The following is a 22,445-nucleotide window of genomic DNA, read 5'->3' as shown; positions in this document are numbered from 1 at the left end:
GATATGGTATACATCGGACACAATGACCTTCCAGTGTCCTTCCTTGCCTCATGGTGTCCTCGGGGAGAGAGGAAGAGGCAAAGTTTACCTGATTGTGACTTCCATGAGGTCACGGTGGGCAGCAAAGTCCTGATGCACCACTGAGACGAGCTTGTGCTCCAGGGCGGCGGGGGTGGTGCCGGAGAGCACGCTGTACGAGTACTGGACGAAGGCGTCGCCACCGCTGCCGCCCTCAGCCACCTCCAGGGCGCGCTCCACCGCCTTCTGCACGTCCTCCAGCCCGGCCAGGCCCAGGCGCCACTGTGGCACAGGAAGGTGAGTTTAGTGCTTTGCTCATTCAATAACATGTCTGAGAGTTACTAGGTGACTAGCTATTTGACACAAGTTTTTGGAAAATATGCATCTGAAGACATCACTTGAAAATAGAAGCACATTGTGAAAACAAAAAAAAAAATTATCCTAAATGTAAAAACATAAAAAGTTGTCCAACTTCACACTTGAAGGAGTCCTCACCAGTGTGTACACCAGTTGGGGGTTGGTGGAGGCGGCGGGGGACAGCAGCAGGTGCAGCACTGTGTCCCCGAGCTTCTGGGTGTAGAGGGTGAGGGCGCGCCACCCCTCGGCGGAGACGTCCTCCTCCCCTGCGTGAGGCAACACACAATACATATAAGCAAGTCATCAAACAACACCAGACTGAACAGAAAAGGTAAAACTAATATTCTTTTTGGTAGGAGTAATGACTGTGTTCAACCACTACAACATGATTCATTTACTTCTCTGGGTGCCTGAATCTCATCCCTGTTGTTCGTGGGCGGCGCCTCACCTGAGTCTCCGAGGTCTGCAGATCCGTTGCTGTGGCAGGGCCGGGCGTCCTCGTCGTCGCTGCGGGATGTCAGCTCCATCAGATCCTTGACGGCCTCCGCCAATTGCCTGTCTCCGTTTTCTTTGGTTTCAAGGTACTTGCTGAGGTCAAGGACGCTGATGTCAGACTCCTCGCTCCTCGAAGTGTCGGACTCGTCCTTGAGGTCCTGCAGCTGTGACTTGAGGGAGGGCATGTTGCCGTTGGGACTGCTGGAAGGGTCGTCGTCCTTGGACAAGTTGCCGTTGATCTCGCGTCTGATCTTGGGCTCGTCGTGGCCGAGGCCGTCCAGCTCGATCTCGTGGCTGGGTCGGTTTATCTTGTCAGGGGCGAGGTGCAGGTTCAGCTTGTTCTTGGTGTTCTTGAGGTTCAGTTCACTGTCGGACTGAACGCCGTCCTCAAAGCCGCTTTCGCTCTTCTCTGACTCGTAGCCCAGCTTGGAGGAGTGCTTCACGGCGTCCCCAGAGATGAGTTTGTTGTTCCGTTTCTCGCCGCGGGTCAGGCTGGGCGGACAGAGGCCGTGGCTGCGCTTTGTAGTTCCGTTCAAGCCGTTACTGGATCCGTCCAGGTTTCTAGGAATGCCGTTACGGCCTCCCGGCATCCTCCGCGGGCTGGAGTGGGTGGAGGCGGGCGGGCGCGGCTTGCGGCCCGTCAGCACTTTGTAGCGCAGGTCAGGGGAGTTGGTGCCCACGTCGGGCAGCATCGTGGCCACACGGATCTTCCTGGGGGAGCCAGGCAGACTCTGGGATGGGCGCAGCTCTGCCTCCAACCCGCCGCTGATCCTGGCCAGCAGACTGGCGCCGCGTGGCGGCACCTGGGGCTGGGGGCTTGCAGACCTCTTCGGTGGGGCCTCCGGGGCGACGGGGAGGGAGGAGGGGTAGCCGTGGAGGGACTGGCGGGTCTGGAGGACGGAGCGGAGACACGAGAGGTCCAAAGAAGCTGCTTCGCTGTGGAGGCCACGCTCCCCGCGGCGAGGCATTGGCTGAAAGCGTAACAGACGTCAGTGTGGCTGCAAAGCCAGCTACTCATTACTGTGTTGACAAGTGAGCAGCGTGCAGGGCGGGTGGATCACAGTGATGGGGGAGGGGGGCAGAAAACGTACCTTGGGCATGTGCTTGCGGAGGGCGGCGTGGGTGGTGGTGGGCACGTGCAGCCTCAGCAAGTGGACGCCGGAGGGGAGGCGGTAGTCCACGTGGCGCTCCTCCAGCACGCCACCCTGGGGGAGAGGGACGGGGTGTTCTCTCTCTCTCTCTCTCTCTCTCTCTCTCTCTCTCTCTCTCTCTCTCTCCGTGACGCAATAGCCGTAATAACGCTTGTCGGTGCGGCAGAAAATAGACCGTGATGCTGCCATGCCGGGAATGCAATAAACCTCATGACGTTAATCCCTAATAAGCGTCCAGGCGACACACACACACACACACACACACGTACCTTTGCCACGTGCAGGGGCAGGGCGGCCAGCACGTTGGTGAGATCACTGTCCATTTGTGTGTTGAGGACCCTGAGCGGAGAGAGACAAGGAAAAGAGATTAGTGTGTGTGTGTGTGTGTGTGTGTGTGTGATGAACGTGAGAACGACCATTAGTGACTTACAACAATACACAGAAAACATTAAATTGATAGCCTACCTTCTTTTTGACTAAGAGAAACAACAACAAAACCGAGACAGCGTGTATAAACTCTCCAAAACAAGAGTACAAAACATAAAACAACAGACAAACGCATGATATAGTGCTACATAAGATGACAGCTATAACGCCATTCAGGAAGCGCCGTTGAAAAGGGTGAAGCCTCGGACCCAACATCTGATCTGAGCTGATGATGCGTATGATGGATGGCCTGACTGGGGTGACGCAAAGAAAGGAAGGAGACGAGAGGGGTAAGGGGGAGAAAAAGGAGAGGGGAGAGGAAGGGACATGAAATACCTAATGGAAGGGAGATGGGGGATGAGATAGCAGATGAAGAGAAGGGTGAAGGAATACGAGAGATAAAATGTGAGTGAGAATGAAGGAAAATGAGATAGCAAATGTAAGAGAAATGAGAGAAAGGGAGAGATAACAAGGAGAAAACAGAGGAATGAGGAAGCAAAAAACTGGGAGACGGTAGAGAGAGAAAGAGGGATAAACGAAGGAATAAAAAAAAAACCCATATGTGAAATAAAGAAGAAAAAAAACAAAACGAGGAGGAAAGGGAGTGAGGATGGAAGTGACAGGTGCTAGCCAGCCAACAGGTGAGCGAGCGGGCCAGGTTATTGCATCATTAGTGGGCGAAATACCTGGCCGTAAAGATAAATACCAGATGAAAGTCGTAATGCGGGGACTTTTAGAGGGATGGGGCATGGAAGGGAGGGAGAGGAGGGAGAGGAAGAGGAGGAGGAGGAGGAGGGAGGTGAACATTTGGGAAGGGGGAAGCACAGGACGCCAGGGATAGGAGGAGGAGGAGGGGATAGGCCTTTTAGCAGATGGAATAGTATAATAAAAGGCAAAACTAGTAAACAGGTAAATATGAAACCAAGTTAAAATAGTAATAGGTAAGACTAGCGATAGGTAAAATTTGTCAAAAAGAAAATTAACCTAAAAAAAATAATCAGTCGAAAACATTAGCATATAAAAATAGCAATGGGAAAAGAGAATTGGGTATGTGGTGGTGGTGGTGGTGGTGGTGATATGTTAGTGGTAGCGGTGGTGGTGGTAGGAACATTCGTATAGCTCTGTGATGGCATGGTGATAGTCGTGATAAAGTGCGTGTGTATGGGTGAATAACTTGGTGGTGGTGGATGGTGATGTATCTGTGTGGGTATGGGTGGTGGTGGTGGTTAAGGTTGTCCACGTAACTTATGGGTGATGGTGGTGGTGGTGGTGGTGGCGAGTGATGTGGGTGTTCAGCTCTTTGGTGGTGCGTGGTGGTCTATTTTTTCAACATCATTAATCTTTCTCTCTCATCTATATTCCACTCTCCCATTCCTTTGTTTCTTTATCTTTTCTCTTTCTCTCTCTCCCTCATCTATATTCCACTACCCCATTTCTTTGTTTCTTCTTATCTTTTCTCTTTCTCTCTCTCATCTATACTCCACTCTCCCATTTCTTTGTTTCTTCTTTATCTTTTCTCTTTCTCTCTCATCTATATTCCACTCTTCCATTTCTTTGTTTCTTCTTTATCTTTTCTCTTCCTTTCATCTATATTCCACTCTCCCATTTCTTTGTTTCTTCTTTACCCTTTCTTTTTCTCTCTTTCATTTATCCTCCACTCTCCCCTTTTTTTATTTCTCCTTTATCCTCCCTCTTTCATCTCGTATAGTCCACTTTCACAACTACATTCTTTCCTAACTCTCTATCTCTCTCTATCTCATCCATTCTACGTTCTCTTTCACTTTCCAAGACGTTTTTCATCTCATAATCTTACTCTTTCCTCTAATCACTTATCTATAACACAACTCTAATTTCCGTTCCCACACCCCCATACAGTTTCTTTCTTTCTTTTTCAGGTCAAGGGTAGAGTGAGAAGAGGAAGTAGGTTAGTGGGGAAAGGAATAGAGGAGGAAAGGGGAAAGACTGAAGGAGGTTATAGTTGAATGGGGCAGTTTCTTCATGCACTCCTCCTTCACTTCTCTTCCCATTCTCTCGCTCCCAGATTCACCGACAGCCAGAAAAGAGAAACGGTACAGGTGGGGGAGAGGGAAAGACAGTGGAAGTGCAAGGAGATGAGATAGCAGATGAAGGGGAGGAGAGGGAAGACGAGAGATCAAATGTAGGGGAGACTGAAGGAAAATGAGATTGCGAATGTAAGGAAGGTGAGGGAGGGAGAAATAACGTCCCTTCTCCTCCTCCTTCACTTCTCTTCCCATTCTCTCGCTCCCAGATTCACCGACAGCCAGAAAAGAGAAACGGTACAGGTGGGGGAGAGGGAAAGACAGTGGAAGTGCAAGGAGATGAGATAGCAGATGAAGGGGAGGAGAAGGAAGACGGGAGATCAAATGTAGGGGAGACTGAAGGAAAATGAGATCGCGAATGTAAGGAAGGTGAGGGAAGGAGAAGTTACGCCCTCCTCCTCCTCCTACTCCTCCTCTTCCCTTCCCATTCTCTCGCTCCCAGATTCACCGACGGACAGAACAACAATCCATACACAAACACAGGTGCCTAATGACCCCAATCCATCACTACCTACAACACGATAACAACAGCCATTACTCACTCCCCTACACTGGTGCCCTACCCGTGCTGAAACCCACCCTCCATTACACACACACACACACACACACACACACACACACACAAGCTTTTTCCTAATTAATTAAAACACGCACGTCAGTTCTCGTACGTTACCTGTTCGCCTTCCTTCACTCTGTAGCACTTTTTCTTACGTCAAACCCGTCACACACACACACACACACACACACACACACACACACACACACACACACACACACACGCCACTGTTTACCTGCCGACGTATCTCACCTGGCAACGTACAGGTGAGATGCAATCAATCAGGCAGGTGAGGGGGTGAAGGGAGGGAGGGTGGGAGGGGGTGGTGGGGGGGTCGGTGTGTGGCTGCCTGGCCGGTCCGCTCGCTGGTGGGTCGATGGGGTCGTGTGTTTGTGTCGTGATGAAGCGAGTGTTGGTGAGGCCCTGTTTGTGTGTTTGTGTGTTTGTGTCGGCCGTGACTTTCCGTAATGGCAGTTTGATGGCGTGTGCGTGTGTATGTGTGTTTGTGTGTGTTGGGAAGGGAAAGTGATACGTGAAAGGGAAAGTGGGTAGCATGCAACACCTTTACATTGACTAATTAATGAAGAACAGGTGAAAACTTCCCACACACGTAATATAGAAGAAAACAAAGGGAATATACTTTCACTACTACTAATACTACTACGACTACCACTACTACTAATATTAATACTACCACTACTATTACTACTACTGCAACCATACCTCATAAAATCGTATAGAAATCTTTTTAATTCAGTAGAAAATACATGCGAACCCTTTCTCTATGAAGTAATTAAAATCCTCTCTCTCTCTCTCTCTCTCTCCCAATAACTCACCTCTCCCTTCATTACCGTACCTGCCCCCTCCAATTACCTGCCCGTCCGCCCTTAACAATTATCCTAACGCTAATCACCTCCTCTGTACACCTTGCCTGCATTATTTTTACCTGAGCATCCCCTTACGCACCTTTTTTTGTCCATTTTCTCTCTCCCCTATTCGGATGTTCGCTCATTTCTTTGTTTCTTCCTTATCCTATCTTTCTCTTTTCTGTTTATATTCCACTTCCATTAGTATATCCTTTCTTAACCCTTCTCTCTCTCTCTCTCTCTCTCTCTCTCTCTCTCTCTCTCTCTCTCTCTCTCTCTCTTATCTCTAACTATGTATCCCTTACACATCTTTTTTTCCCGTTTTCTCTCTTCCCTATATGTGTGTGTCTTCTCCTGTTTCTTTGCTCCTTCTTTATCCATTATCTTTACCTCGTCTTCTCATTATTTTATTTATTTTCTGTTTTTTTGCTTCGCCTTCACTTTCTACCGTTTTACCGTCCACCTCTTCCACTTCCCTATTCAATCCTCCATCCACACAACCACTTCCGTCCACTCACACATTCGACTTTCCATCCTTTCGTCTCTATTTCTATTTCTTTTATTTTTTTTGCTTTCTTACCTTCACTTTCTACCTTTTTACCACCTCTTCCACTTCCCTATTCAATCCTCCATTCACACAACCACTTCCGTCCACTCACACATTCGACTTTCCAACCTCTCGTCTTCTTCTTCATTTTGTTTTGCTTCCTCACCTGTCTTTATGCAAGGTGGCCCCGGCGAGTACACCTGGATGCTGCTGGCACGCCTCCACCACCTGCTGTGCCTTCAGGAACACGCCGCCCCCGCTCTACAGGTGAGAGAAAGAGAACCAGGTGAAACACAGGCCACGTGAGAGCAGGTGCCAGGCGAAGGGAGAGGGATGAGGCGAAGTGATAGGAAGGCAAAAGAAGATATATAGATGAAGATAGATAGACAGTGCGTTAGGGAATGAAGGAAGGAGTGAGGGAGGTGGAATATGGATACGAAAGAGCTATTATATAAAGGGAGACGCAGGGAAGAAGTCTATGAGGAGAGTAGGTGAAGGAAAGGAGTGGAAGGGAAAAGAAAGGAGGTGAAAACGAAGGGGAAGAGACGTAGGCTAGAGGAAGAAGGACAGAAGATGGGAAGAAATGCTAAGGAGGAAGGGAAAGAAAAGGGATGAAGTGAAGTTAAGAGGGTTAAGAGTTTGTGAAGGGACGTAAGGGAAAGGGAAGGAGGTATAGGAAAGGTGAAGAAGCGTAGGTTAGGGGAGGAAGGGAGGAAGGGAAAGGAAAGGGAAGAAGTAAAGCTGATAAAAATTAAGTGTTTGTGAAGGGTCGTAAAGGAAAGGAAAAGAGGAATAGGAAAGATGAAGAAGGGTAAGTTAGGGGAGGAAGGGAGGAAGGGCGAGTGAAGGGAAGATGCATAGCCGAAGGGAGGACATGTAGGGAGGGGAAGAGAGGTCGGTGAAGGGTAGAGACGGAAGGGAGGAAGGGAAAGTGAAGGGAGAACATGTAGGGGAGAGGAAGGGAGGTCGGTGAAGGGTAGAGACGGAAGGGAGGAAGGGAAAGTGAAGGGAGAACATGTAGGGGAGAGGAAGGGAGGTCGGTGAAGGGTACAGACGGAAGGGAAGAAGGGAAAGTGAAGGCAGAACATGTAGGGGAGAGGAAGAAAGGTCGGTGAAGGGTAGAGACGGAAGGGAGGAAGGGAAAGTGAAGGGAGAACGTGTAGGGAGGAGAGGAAGAAAGGTCGGTGAAGGGTAGAGACGGAAGGGAGGAAGGGAAAGTGAAGGGAGAACATGTAGGGGAGAGGAAGAAAGGTCGGTGAAGGGTAGAGACGGAAGGGAGGTAGGGAAAGTGAAGGAAGAACATATAGGGGAGGGGAAGAGAGGTCGGTGAAGGGTAGAGACGGAAGGGAGGAAGGGAAAGTGAAGGCAGAACATGTAGGGGAGAGGAAGGGAGGTCGGTGAAGGGTAGAGACGGAAGGGAGGAAGGGAAAGTGAAGGAAGAACATATAGGGGAGGGGAAGAGAGGTCGGTGAAGGGTAGAGACGGAAGGGAGGAAGGGAAAGTGAAGGAAGAACATGTAGGGAGGAGAGGAAGAAAGGTCGGTGAAGGGTAGAGACGGAAGGGAGGAAGGGAAAGTGAAGGGAGAACATGTAGGGGAGGGGAAGAGAGGTCGGTGAAGGGCACAGACGGAAGGGAAATTAAAAGTCGCAAACAGAAATTGGATATCGACTACCGTGGATTTTGAAGCGAAGAGATACAGGATTTCCTTTTTTTTCTCCTCCTCTTCCTTTTTTATATATTTAGTTTTTGTTTGTTGTTTAAATTGATCTACAGGTTTTTGAGGGACGTCGGATGATACATTTTTCTTTCGTCTTCTCAAGTTGGTTTTAATAAGAGAGATTATCGTAGGAAAAAAGTAATTGTTTTTCCTCTTTTATTATTTTTGCATTTCCTAAGCAAGTAAAGTATTCCAGCATATTTTCAAACTCTTTTTATTGTCTTTTTATATACTTTCTTTCTTTCTTATTTTTCTCCCGTTCTTGTTTTCGGTTTTGCATTTTCTCATCCAGTAAAGCATTTCAATATACTTTTTAAACTCTTTTTAGTACATTTTCCTATATTTGTTTTGCTTTCTTTGTGTTTTTATATATTTCATTTGCTTTCCATGTTGCTATTCTCCCTTTACCGTATTATATTTTCCCTTCTCTCATCCAGTAAAGCATCTCAAAACATTTCTAACTCCTTTTCGTGTCTTTCCTTTTCTTTTCTTCACTGTCTTCCTTACCTTCGGCAGCTGGACGGAGGGAACAGCGTTGAAAATTCTGTGCAGACGTCTAACTGCCTCGCCCTCTCCTTCCTCCCCTTCCTCTTCCCTCGGCTCCCCCTTCCTCCTGCGGGCATCCATCACATCCTCCATCGTCCCCAGCTCCGAAGCCTCAGTGGCGGGGGACGGGGTGCTCAGGGGGGTGACGGGGGAGGAGCCAAGCATCCCCTCTGCGTCCCCATCCTCCTCCCCGAAGTCGGCGTCAGGGAGGGCGGTGGGGAGGAGGCCGTCGAGCACCTCCGTCAACCTGCAAGAGCGAGAGGAAGACAAGTAAGACAGTCAGCCGAAATGTAGTTCTCTCTCTCTCTCTCTCTCTCTCTCTCTCTCTCTCCCCCCTCATCAGGCACAGACACGGCAACACTCACCACCCAAAACGACCCTAAAAACGCAACAATACTCCCTCGTAAAAACAGTGTTCTCGGTCATTAAGTCGAGAAAATTATCACCCGATGGCGGGGAGGGTGTTTATCTGTTTTCATTTGGCGTAGTGATGGAGGAGGGAAGGAGGGAAGGGAGGGAAGTAGGGGAGGAAGGGAAGGGAAGGAGGGAGGTAGGGGAGGTAAGGTGAGAGGGAGGGAAGGTAAGGTAGGAAGGGAAGGATGGAGGGAAGGGAAGGAAGGTAGGGAGGCAGGGGAAGGAGGTTGGTAGGAAGGGAGAGAAGGGGAGGGGAGGGGAAATGGGGTAAGGGAAGGGAGGAAGGGATGCAATCATTTTAGTTAGTTTATTACGGGTGATACAACACAAACAGACCCATAAAACCACTTAGCCAGAGCCAGACACAGGAAAAATAAGGTAAATACAAATAAAATTACATATCTGACCACTCAGCACCACTATAAACATTGAGGCCACGCGCACCTGTACCCTACGACCCTAACTTAACCTTTAGAACACACAAAAATAATCTATCCACTTAACCAGAGCCAAAAACAGAAAAAAAAACACAAAATAAAACGACAAATCTCTTCCCCAGCAACATTCTGAGCACTGAAGCCACGCGCACCTTTACCAACGTCCTTAACTTAACCTTAGAAGACACAAAAAAAATCTATCCATTTAACCAGCGCCAGAAACAAACAAACAACAACAAAAAAGAAATAATAACGTCAAATCTCTCCCCCCAGCAACATTCTGAGCACTGAGGCCACGCGCACCTTGACCATACGTCCCCAAAACTCTACAATCACACCCACTCACCTGTCCGTAAAGGCGCGATGGTCCCAGCCGCAGGTGAGCCACAGGTGCGGGAGGCCTCCTGTTGCGGCGTCCAGCTGGCGGCACACCTCCGCCAGCCGCCCGCGCGCCCACTCCCCGCCACGCCCACACACCATCTGAGTAGGGGAAGAGGTGTTAAGCTTTTGTAGGTGTTTGGAAGGTGGAAGTGAGGTGAGGAAGGTGAGGAAAAGTGTGGAAGAGGAGAATAGGGACTTGAAAGTGTGGAAGAGTTAAGGAAGGGGTATGAAAGAGGAGCAGGAGGTGGGTTCAGGTGTGGAAGAGTTGTAAGCTTAATCCAGGTTTTCATATTCTCGCTCTCTCTCTCTCTCTCTCTCTCTCTCTCTCGTTCCATTTTTAATTCCTTTCCCTCTCATTCTTTTAGTCTCCCTTCCATTAGCACTCTCCACTGTCCATACGTTGCCTTTTCAATCTATTATTCCCCTCTTTTCTCTCTCTCTCTCTCTCTGACATTGACTTTCCTTCCTTTCTTCCATTTTTGTTTCTATCTCTTTCCCTTCCTCTTCCTCCTCCCTCTAGTCGCCCCCCTTCTTTCCCTTCATCCATCACTCTTCCCTCCACCTCCCCCTCTTTCCTCCATCTCTCCCTCTCTCTCCCTCCCTCTGCCTCCATCCATCAAATCCATGTCTGTCATTACGGCAACCATTAATCGCACGACATGATCTGACATTCGTCGCTATGCTCTGCTCTCTCTCTCTCTCTCTCTCTCTCTCTCTCTCTCTCTCTCCATACCTTTCTTTCCCTTTCCTTTCCTTCATTATCTCCTTTCTCTCTCTCTCTCTCGCTCTCTCTCTCACTCTCTCTCTCTCTTTTGTCTTTCCATTTTCATCTGTCAATATTTTTTTTGCTCCACTTTTTATTACTCTCTAATCCCAACAGCCCTCTCTCTCTCTCTTTCTCCCCTCCGCTTTAATCTCCCTCCTCCTCCTCCTCCTCCTCCTCCTCCTCGCGCCGGGACACAATGGGCCAAGTTTACTCTCAGCATTGTATCGTCTTAGCCAATCATGATACACAGAAGGTTGACTTTAGCTCAGGACCGCTTCTGTTTGTTGACGCAGAGAAGGGGAAGAGGGGGGGGAGTGCGGGGTGGTGTGTGGGTGTGTGGGGTGGCGGGAATGGGGGAGAGAGGGTACCATGGGAAGGGGAATGGAATAGGGAATGAAGTAGTGGTCGGGGGGTGGTGGTGGGGTGGAAAGGAGATGGGGTATGGAAGGTTGTATATGAGTTTAATAAAGATGAAGGAAGAAAAAGAAGAGAAGAAGAAGATGAAGATGAAGAAGGAGAAGAAGAAGAAGAAAAGAAGAGGAAAAAATGAGGATGAAAATGATGACGTTGAAGCTGAAAAAAGAAAAAAAGAAAGGTGATTAGGAGGATGAGGTGGATTAGGAGATGGAGGAAGAGGAGCGGAGGAAATGCAGAAACGAAGAACCTCTGGAGAAAATATTAATAAAAGAAAGACAAAGAATACTAACTACTACTACTACTACTACTACCACCACCACTACTACTACTACTACTACTACTACTACTACTACTACCACTACTACTACTAATATAACTAACACTACAACTCCCCATTAGTCAGTTAGTTAAAATGAAAAAAGACACACACACACAAAAAAAGCGTACTAGAAAGACCAAAAACGAAACAAGGAGGGAAAAACCGCAGAGTAAAAAGCTTAAACGTGAAAAACTGAAGCCTCCTTTAGTAAAAATGAATATTAAGGTAACGGGGGCGGTAATGGCAGGTGAGTCTAAGCCGCGCTACACCTCCTCTCACACGGAAACTTTGGCCGGACGAGAAAAGTTGGACGGAGAACACGGCGGAGAGGCTTACCGGGCCGGGCGTCAGCGAGGGGGGAGGATAATTTCTTCAAAGTCGAGGGAATCTTACCAGGAGAGGATGATGATGCCGAAGTGAGAAAGACGCAGGCTATGATTATGAAGGAGGCAGGTGAGAAGGGAGGGAAGGTATGTGTGTGGGTGAGGTATGAGGTAGGGAAAGATGATGTTAAGGGTGTGTATGTAAGGGAAAGGATGACGTGAGGTGAGGTGAGGCAGGCGAAGGGTATGATTATGTACGAGGCAGGTGAGAAGAGAGGGAGGGAAGGTGTGTGTGTGTGGGTGAGATATGCAGTAGGGAAAGATAATGTAAGGGTGTGTATGTGAGGCAAAGGATGATGTGAGGTGAGGTGAGGCAGGCGAAGGGTATTATAAAAGCAGACGTGTAAAGTAAGTAAAAGATATGATAAGTATTGTGATAAGTATGTGAGGGGAAAGATGGTTAGGTTTGAGGCAGAAAAAAAGGATAAAGCGAAAAACTGCCCATGTCTGTAATCCAAAGTCTGTTCTATACCAATGTTTCTTCTCAAGGTCTCTTTTCATTGCCTACCTATGTTGCAAGTAATGAAGGAAAACAGAGAAATAGGTGATTGTTGAACTGGGGTGCATGAAACACAGACTGCAATGGTGGACGGACGAAGCTGATGTAATGTTGCAACTAATCCTCCCGAAATTGACCTCTCTTTCGGCCACCTCTTTTGAGTCTTTTTTGTAGGAGCAGCGAGTAGCGGGCTTTTTTTTATTATTGTTTCCTTTTTTTGTGTCCTTGAGCTGTCTCCTTTGTTGTAAAAAAAATACGCAGAGAACAGGACGAGGAAACAATAAACATGACAGTTCAGAATCATACGCAGTTACACCGCTACGTTCTGTCAGTGAAAATTCATATGACGTGTAAAAGAGGTATGTTACAATAGTTTTTTGAGGCATCTGATATTTTTTTTTAGTTTGGGGTGAAAAAAGAGAGGAAAAAATGGTATGTTGCTATGGATTTTTGAGGCATTTGATATCTTTTTTATAGTTTGGAATGAAAAAGAGAGAAAAAATGGTATGTTTCTATGGAATTTTGAGGCATTTGATAATTTTTTTAGTTTGGCGTGAAAAGAGAAAAAAATGGTATGTTACTCTTGATTTTTGAGGCATTTGATATCTTTTTTATAGTTTGGAATGAAAAAGAGAGGAAAAAATGGTATGTTTCTATGGATTTTTGAGGCATTTGAATTTTTTTTTTTAGTTTGGAGCGAGAAAGAAAAAAATGGTATGTTTCTATGGAATTTTGAGGCATTTGATAATTTTTTTAGTTTGGAGCGAGAAAGAAAAAAATGGTATGTTTCTATGGAATTTTGAGGCATTTGATAATTTTTTTAGTTTGGCGTGAAAAGAGAAAAAAATGGTATGTTACTCTTGATTTTTGAGGCATCTGATATTTTTTTATTAGTTTGGCGTAAAAAGAGAAAAAAAGGTATATGCTTGATTTTGGGGGTTTCTGATATGTTTTTTGTTTGTTTGGTGTGAAAAGAGAAAAAATTGGTATATTGTTGATTTTTGGGGTACGATATTTTTTTTGTTTGCTTGGCGTGCAAAGAGAAAATAAAAATGGTATGTAACTGTTGATTTTTGAGGTATCTGATAATTCTTTTTTGTTGTTTTGGTTCGGAGTGAAAAAGAGGAAAAACCCATATCGTGTCGAACAATATACTGGGAAGCGATATACATGGACAGCTGAATGGCAATGAAGAGAATGAATATATATATATGCATAGCAGCTGACGAAACAAAGAGAAGAGGGGCAAAAATATATACCAGCAATCAACAGTTACCAAAGCCGTACATTGTTGAAGAGCTGAAAAGTGCTGGCAGTTGAATCGGTTGGCAAGTACACACACACACACACACACACACACACACACACACACACACACACACAAAGGATGGCAAGAAGAGGAATAGCAAGGTTGAGACGAGGGAGAAGAGGAAGAGGAAACAGGATAGGGTAGAGAAGAGATAAGAGAGGTAGAGGAAGAGAAGAGGGGAAGTGGAGAACGGGGTAGAGGGGATGGGAGGAAAGGAAGAAGGGAAGAAGGATAGGGGTAGAAGAAAGGGAAGAGGGAGTGGAGTAGGAAAACAAAAGGAGACAGCAGAGAGAAGGGAAATGAAGGGAAGGAGAAGGGAGAGAAGAGAGAAGGGAAATGAAGGGAAGGAGAAGGGAGAGAGAAGAGAGGAGAGGAGATGGGAACGATAGGCAAGGAAAAAAAGTGACAGACAGCCAGCAGAGAAGGGAAATGATGGGAAGGCGAAGGGAGAGAGAAGAGAGGAAAGATGATGGGAACGATGGACAGTAAGCAGAGAGAAAAAAAGTGATAGACAGCCAGCAGAGGGAAGGGGAATGAAGTATAAATAATAATAATACTAATAAAATAAAACTCGCAGTCACTCACAATCACTCGCCACGCACTCACTAAACAGTGACGGCACAGAGACAAAAAATAACAGAAAAAACAACAAAAAAACAAACAAACAAAAAAACAAATCCCGACAAACACGGTGCTGACTGACTATCATAGGACCGACAGCACATTTTTTTCTGCACTAAAAAAAAAAAAAAAAAAAAGTCTGATGCAGGACGAACGCAGCCTAAAGGGATCGTTACTGAGGGAAGGGAAGGGGAGGGAAGGGGAAGGGGAGAGATAGAGAGAAGAGGAGGAGAGGGGAAGATAAAGGTTAAAGTTAGGGAAGAGGAGAGAATGGCACAGACGCGGGGACACAGAAAGAGGGAGAGAATGGACAAGGTAGAAAAGGGAAGGGGAAGAGAGGAAAGGTGAAGATCTATATAGAAAACCCGGGAGAGAGAGAGAGAGAAAGGAGGAGAGGGGAAGATGAAGATTAAAGTCGAAGGAATGGCACAGAAGAGGGGACACAGAAAGAGGGAGAGAATGGACACGGTAGAAAAGGGAAGGGGAAGGGAGGGAAGGGGGAGAACTGCATAGAAAACCCGGGAGAGAGAGAGAGAGAGGAGGAGAGGGGAAGATGAAGGTTAAAGTCGAAGGAATGGCACAGAAGAGGGAGAGAATGCATGAACAAGGTAGAAAAAGAGATAAAAGAGAAATAGGAAGCAGGGGAAAGGAGTGAAGGTGAAAAGGAGAGCAGAACAGGGGAAAAGAGGAAGAGATGAGAGAAATAGCGTGTCAAAGGGGTGGATAAGAGATAAAGAAAAGAGGGAAGAGAGGAAGAGGGGAACGGGAATAAGGAACAAAAGAGCGAAGAGAGGAAGAGGGGAAGGGGGATAGGGTACAAGGGAAGAGGAGAAAATAGGAAAGGGTATACAAGAGGAAAAAGAGGAGGAGGGGTAGAAAGAATGGAAGAGGGAAGAAATAGAGAGAAGAGAAGAAGGGGAAAGAGAATGTAGGAATGAAAGGGGAAAATACCTATGGAGAATAAAAGAGGAGGAAGGAAAAGACGGGGGAAAGCAGAGAAGACAGTAGAGAGAAGGGGAAGAGACAGAAGGGGAAGGGAGAGAGGGGAGGAAAAAGGAGGAGAAAAAGAGATAGACAGCAGAGAGAGAAAGGAAATGCAGAAAAGGGAGAGAGGAGAGAGGAAGAAGAGGAAGAACAGGAGACAGCAGAATAGGAAGAAAAAAAGAGATAGAGAGACAGTAGAGACAGAAGGGGAAGGTAGAAAGGGGAGGAAAAAGGAGGAGGAAAAGAGATAGAAAGCAGAGAGAGAAAGGAAATGCAGAAAAGGGAGAGAGGAGAGAGGAAGAAGAGGAAGAACAGGAGACAGCAGAATAGGAAGAAAAAAAGAGATAGAGAGATAGCAGAGAGAGAAGAGGAAGGTAGAAAGGAGGAGAAAGGAGGGGAAAAAGAGGAAGAGAAGAAGGGAAAGGATAGAAGGGGAAGCCGTGGAATAGAAAAAAAAAAGATATAGAAAGAGAAAATGGGAATAAAGGGAGTGGGAATAAAGGGTAAGGGGAGGGGATTCTTTATGGAGGGGGAGAGGGGGCATTGAAGCCTTTATGACTCGCTCCCTTGGGCACTCGAGGTCTGTTTTATGCTTGGCCGTAAAAAAAAATCCGTTTTGATAGGTATTGTGTGCGCTGCATCGCGTGTAGCCGAGGGGAACGGGGAAGCCAGCTCTGCACATCACTAGCTAAGCCTCGGCGTGCAGGGATGACGGGGGGGAGTGGAGTGAGAGGAGTAGGGAGTAAGGTATGATGAGAGAGTGACACGGGGTGGGAGTAGGGAGTGAAGTGGAGTGGAGAGAGCGATTGGAGTGGATTGGAAGTGGTCGGGAGTTGAGTTGTAGAGGTGAGAAGTGAAGAAGGAAGTGCAGGGATAGGGGAGGGAAGAGAGAAGTAGGGGGTGAGGTGAAAGGAAGAGGAGTAGGAGTAGGGAGTGAAGTGGAGTGGGAGGAGGTGGAGGATGGAGTGAAGTGAAGTGAGATGGGAGGAGAGGTAGGAATTGAAGTGTTGAATGCAAGGAGTAGGGAGTGGAGTGGAAGGAGGAGAAGGAGGAGGGAGTGAAGATGGGTGGGAGGCGGGTAAGAATATTAGGATGAAGGGAAAACACACAAAAAAAAACCCATTAAAGGAAATAAAATAGCAGAAAGAAGGAAAATAAAATAAAAACAAAGAATATGGAAGGAAAGTTGAACAGAAGAAGAGAGGCTGAGGAATACACAAGACATTAGAGAGCACACACACACACACACACACACACACACACACACAACCCGATATGGAATAAACAAACAAAACAAACAAACGCAAAACTTCAAAATAGGTTCGTCAGGTGAATCGGAAGGTCAAGGAAGGAGACTCACCAACACAAACCGTCCATAGTCCTTGAAGGCGACATGGGCGTGGCGGGTCCGGACGACGGTGGGCGTGCCGAAGGCTTGGCGGCAGAAGTGCACCACGCCCGCGAGCTGCCCGGCCAGGGAGGTGCGGGCGGTGGTGGGCGTGTGGCGCGGGCGGAAGTACAACACGGCCTGGGCGGGGTCATCCTCCTCCCTGGTGCAAAGGCCTGTATCGTACACCACCACCGACGGCACACACCGCCTGCAACACAAGAGGATGGACAGTCAGGAGGCGAAGGAGTAAAAAAAGGTGTTCAATGTTCTATAAAAAAAAGCCTATATCCCTAAACAAGAGAAAGGAAAAAAAGGTGTTGAATGATCTTAATGTGGAATTGAGGGTTAGATGAAAGGGATCGAATGGTTCTAATAAAGGGAATTCAGGGTTAAAGACGAACAGAGGAAAGAGAAGAACAAGGAGGGGAGGATAAAGAGTTGAGAGGGAAACAAATGAAAGGAAAAAAAGGTGTTGAATGATCTTAATGTGGAGTTGAGGGTTAGATGAAAGGGATCGAATGGTTTTAATACAAGGGAATTCAGGGTTAAGAAAGAACAGAGGAACGAGAAGAACAAGGAGGAGAGGATAAGCTGCTGGGAAGGAAACAAGAGGAAGGAAGGAATAAATGATGAAGTCTAGGAGAACAAAGGAACAGGTCGAAGCGTAAGAGGATAAACAGATGGGCAGGAAACAAGAGGAAGAAGTAAATACGACGAGGTCAAGGAGATCGTGAAAGCATGGAGACGTTGACTATTTCCAAGAAGTTTCCGGGATAGAAGACGAGGAGGAGGAGGAGGTAGAGTGAAGAAAAAAGTAACAGAAGGGAGAGAACAATGGACACGGGAAACAGGAGAACACAGAACAAGGGAACGTGAAGAAAGAACAAGGCATAGGAGATGAGTTTGTGAAGGGCGGGGAAAGGAGGGAAAGATGAAAAAAAGACGCGTGGGGTTAGGTTGTAAAGGAGAGCAACTGGAACGGAAGACGTGGAGATGAAAACACGAAGAAATGAAGAAGAGCCAAGCAGGAAAAAAGGGAAAAGGGAAGAACAGGGAGCCAGAGAGAAATATGTGAGGCGGGGAGACATGAGATCACAGTGGAAAGAACAGGGTCAGGCAAGGCTGTTGAGGAGGAGAAAAGGAAGTGACTGTCAATAATACGTTTCAGATTAAAGAAATGAGACAAAAAGGGAAAGATTAGAGAAAAGAACAGAGAAAAGACGGATGAGGTGAAGAGAAAAAGAATAGAGGAAAGACTGTAATGAGATAAACAGAGAGGAATAAGGGAAAAAAAGGAGAGAAAAGACAAAAGAACAGAGGAAAGGAGGGGAAAGGCAGGGAAGGGAAGGGAAAAACACTACACTTGGTCACGATATAAAGAAAACTAATTATGCAGGAATTGGTAGTTAGCAAGTTAGCATACACAAGCTGTTTATATGGAGCAATACACACAATAATAATACACTGAATAGCCCGGTGGTAAGAGATGGAGCGAAATAGAACGTAATGGGGGAGTGAAGGATAATGAGGCTTATTACACTACATTAAAACAGGGTGATTAGCGTCCTCATTAGCAGTTGATGCCTCTAAACACACACACACAAAAAAAATACATTACTGAGAATTTATGTTATTGTTACTGACGTCCAGCACGGTATTAAAAGACAAAGGTTATACGAATAGATAATGAATGTTAATTAGGAAAAATAAGTATTATCGTCCAATTAAGCAAAGGATAAATAAATAAATAAACTAAACTAACTTCCTTTCCCTTCTCTCGCCCTTCCTTCCTTTCCTACCTTTTCCTTTCCCTTCCTTTCCTTTCCTACCTTTTCCTTTCCTTTCCTTTCCTTTCCTTTCCTTTCCTTTCCTTTCCTTTCCTTCCATTCCATTCCCCTCCTTTCCTTTCCTTTCCTTTCCTGTCCTTTCCTTTCCTTTCCTTTCCTTCCCTTCCCCTTCCTTTCCTACCTTTCCCTTCCCTTCCCTTTCCTTCCCTTCCTTTCCTTTCCGTTCTCTTCCTTTTCTTTCAGTTCCCTTCCTTTTCTTTCCCTTCCCTTCCCTTCCCTTTCATTCCACTCCCCTTTTCCCTTTCTTCCCTTCCTTCCTTTCCTAGCTTTCCCCTCCCTTCCCTTCCATTCCTTTCCCTCCCCTTACCTTCCTTTCCCTTCCCCGGACAGCACACGGCACAGTACAAGCCCACATATCATCAGATTACAGGAACACTGCACTAAATACTAAATACGGACGCTGCCCCTTGCTACACCAACGTTATTCTGTACTATATTATGAAGTCATGATACTACTACTACTACTACTACTACTACTACAACTACTACTATTTCTCTGTTTAATATAATGACAACCGGAACTATGCCTACACTTTTTTCCTCTCTCTCTCTCTCGTAACATATATACAGAACCCCTCACCCCCCTCAACACCCCCGCCCCCCATAGCTACCAACACCACACTTCACAGGACAACGCCATCACCACCACCACAAACCACCACATTCACCACCATCACCACCACCACACCTGCCAGTCCTATCACCCCTCACACCACCACCACCACCGCTGCCACCAATTATGACATGTTCGGACACGCTATTCGGGGCCTTAATAACACAGTCCATAACGAAGGCCCCGGACACCGCCGGCATTAGCACGTAACACCGGTGCCGGGCTTGTTCACTCCCCTGTTAATATCACTGGCAATGGAATATAACACCGATGGTCTTTCCTAGCGGCCACAGTCACCCAGCCAGCCAGGACGCACCCCCCTCCCTCCTCCTCCTCCTCCACCGCCCCTCTCCACCGCCTCTCTCCCTCCACCTGCCCCCCAAAAAAGTTAGATAAAAAAGCGTAGCAATAACACATGAAATACGAGATAGTAGTGGTCGAGGGGGAGGGGGTTCAGGGGGGAGGTGGGGGGGGGGAAGAGCTCAGGTGGAGTGTCATTTCGAGTCGATTCACAGAGAGGGGTAGTGGTGGTAGTAGGTGTGTGTGTGTGTGTGTGTGTGTGTGTGTGTGTGTGTGTGTGTGTGTGTGTGTGTGTGTGTGTGTGTGTGTTCGATTAGGTTATCATGCTTTTTCTCCTCTTTCTCATTCTTTTCTTTTTTCTTTCTCTCATTTCCTTTATTCCTTCTTCTTTTCCTTCTCCCTTACTTCCAATCTTCCTTCTTTCTAGTTCCTTCTTCTCCCAGTCTTTTATTTCTCTCTCTCTCTCTCTCTCTCTTTTACTCATCTCCCTTCTTCCTTTTACTTCTTTTTCCTTTCCTACTTCCATCTTCTTTCTTTCTAGTTCCTTCTTCTCTTAACCTTCTTTCTTCTCCTTCCTTCTCTCCTTCATCATACTGGCATTTCTCTTCTCTCCCTCTCTTCTTCATTCTCTTTTATTTATTTATTTCCATCTTTCTGCTTTCTAGTTTCTCCTCTCAACCTTCTCTCCTCCTTCCTTCTCTCCATCATTCCTTCCTTCCCTCTCTTCTCCATTCTCTTTTATTTACATACTTCCATCTTCCTTCTCTTCTAATCCTTTCCTTCTTTCTCCAACAACCTCCTTCAATCTCCCTTCTCCTCCTCCTCCTCCTCCTATATCTACTTATCTCTCCCATTCTCCTCCCTCTATCAGCATACTTCATCTCCCTTTTCTCTCCCACTCCCTACCTCCGTTATCTCCATCAACATACTTCTCTCTCCCTTCTCACCCCCCCCCGCCACACACACCCACTTCTCTCCATCTCTTTTTCTCTCTCTCCCCTAATCCCGAAAGTTAAGTCATAAAACCACGGCGTATCTAAACGATGAATATTTATGCTAAGACAAAAAACTTATAACTCAGTCTACCGCTCCTTTCCTTTCCCTTCATTTGCCTTGCCCTGCCTTCCCATCCCTTCCCTTCCCATCCCTTCCCTTCCTATCCCTTCCACGGTCTTTCTTTCCAACCTTTTTTCTTTTCCTTTTGCTAAGCTCCTTAAGAAGAAGAAGAAGAAGAAGAAGAAGAAGAAGAAGAAGTAGAAGAAGAATAAGAAGAATAAGAAGAATAAGAAGAATAAGAAGAATAAGAAGAATAAGAATAAGAAGAAGGAGGAAGAAGAAGAAGAAAATGAAAAAGAGAAACTAAGGCTTGAAAAGAAGAAAAAGAGGAAAACTAAGGGTTGAAAAGAAGAAAAAGGAGGAAAAGAAGAAAACTAAAGCTTGAAAGGAAGAAAAAGAAAAACTAAATCTGGAAATGAAAAAAAACAAGGCTGAAAAAGTTGAAAAGAAGGAAAAAAAGAAAAAAAATACGTGTAAATAAAAACAATAAAAAAACAATAAAGAGAAAAAGCAAAACAAAATAGCCCGCACTTCCTTTCAATATACTTTCCCCCTCCGTCCTCCGCCGCCACCGAAGCTCCAAAATAAAAGGTCAAAAAAACAAAACAAAAGAGGATAATTATATATGAGACAATGAAGAGCGCTGAAGGAGAATCTGAATCAACACAGGATGAATGTAAAAGTTAATGGTCCCTTCTTTTCTTGTGTAATGGGTTTCTATTTGTCTTCCTGCGTCCTTTTCTCTCTCTCCTTCTCCGTCTCTTGAGTGTTTGCCGAGAGAGAGAGAGAGAGAGAGAGAGAGAGAGAGAGAGAGAGAGAGAGAGAGAGAGAGAGAGAGAGAGACACAGAGAGAGAGAGAGAGAGAGAGAGAGAGAGAGAGAGAGAGAGAGAGAGAGAGAGAGAGAGAGACTACGTCTTCACATGAGGAGTAAAAAATAAAAGAAAGAACGAAAAAAAGAGAAAGAAAAGAATGACGACATTCCTTTGTCTCACAAATGGGGTTTTCTCATACTCTCTCTCTCTCTCAGTCAGTCAGTCAGTCATTCACTCACTCACTCTCTCTCTCTCTCTAATTCCCTTAACGTAAAGACCACGGGACGGGTGAGGGAGAGCCCCTGGCAGCCTTCAAGACGTGATTGGTCGACTTAACAGCCAATGGGACGCCGGGGATCAGGGAGGAGACGAGCATGTGTGACTTGACGAGGAAGGAGGCTCTTGACGACGGCGGCGGCGGCGGTGGTGGTGGCGGAGGCGTTAAGGAGTGACGGGAGAGGCTTTAGCACCGAGGGGGGAAGGAAGCGAGCGACGGCGATATTTCAAGGCAAATAGCGCAATAAACACGATATTAAACCTCCGCTTACATTGCTGCTGTTACGGCGGGGAGAGAGAGAAGCGGGAGGGCGGAGAAAACGAGACAGCAACAGCGGGAGGGAGAGGAAAAGCGGGAGGAAGAGGAACGAGGCGGCGCAGTCAAGACACACGAAGAAAACGGAGAACGAGTGCCGGCGTGCTGCGGAGTTCGGCGGCGCAGCGCTGAAGAAGGACTGATGACGGCAACTTCGACTTAATTATGGCGACGTAATGGCCCGTTTCGCACTCCCTTCCTTCCCCGTCCCTGCTCCCGCCGCCTCCCATGAAACAAGCGATCTATTCCCATTCTCTTCCTCCTCCTCCTCCTCCTCTTCTTCTTCCTGTTCCTCCTTTTCCAGTTCCTCTTTCCGACGTTCCTGGCCCGACCCATACCCATGAAACTGGCAATCTATCCTTCCTCCTTCTCCTCTTCCTCTTCCTTCTCCTCTTCATGTTCCTTCTCCTTTTTTTCCTCCTCTTCCTCTTCCTCCTCCTCCTCTCCCCCACTTGCATCCTTTCTCCGCCGGCGTCCCGTCACCCTCGGCTTTATAAATTTCTCGTAATTGAGGGAAAAGTGACGCATTTCACCAATACTACAGCAATAAAAGGGATATTTCGCC

General features: G+C 46.6%; 1 protein-coding gene across 3 annotated transcripts in view; it reads right to left on the bottom strand.

Moving 5' to 3' along the window:
* The window catches only part of LOC126997611 (uncharacterized), an 80,861-nt gene that overhangs the window by 5,697 nt on the left and 52,719 nt on the right, over window positions 1–22,445 (bottom strand). For all 3 annotated transcript variants that reach the window (XM_050858795.1, XM_050858797.1, XM_050858796.1), the window contains 9 exons: window positions 16,630–16,867; window positions 9,937–10,070; window positions 8,701–8,986; window positions 6,643–6,737; window positions 2,291–2,360; window positions 1,962–2,075; window positions 824–1,841; window positions 514–641; window positions 89–300 (listed from right to left, as the gene is read on the bottom strand). In XM_050858795.1, the coding sequence (XP_050714752.1) occupies window positions 89–300; window positions 514–641; window positions 824–1,841; window positions 1,962–2,075; window positions 2,291–2,360; window positions 6,643–6,737; window positions 8,701–8,986; window positions 9,937–10,070; window positions 16,630–16,867 (2,295 nt within the window). The remainder of the gene's footprint in view (window positions 1–88; window positions 301–513; window positions 642–823; window positions 1,842–1,961; window positions 2,076–2,290; window positions 2,361–6,642; window positions 6,738–8,700; window positions 8,987–9,936; window positions 10,071–16,629; window positions 16,868–22,445) is intronic.

This window comes from Eriocheir sinensis, chromosome 12 (genome assembly GCF_024679095.1).
Source record: "Eriocheir sinensis breed Jianghai 21 chromosome 12, ASM2467909v1, whole genome shotgun sequence".
Lineage (NCBI taxonomy): Eukaryota > Metazoa > Arthropoda > Malacostraca > Decapoda > Varunidae > Eriocheir > Eriocheir sinensis.
This window is presented reverse-complemented; position numbering and strand designations above follow the sequence as displayed.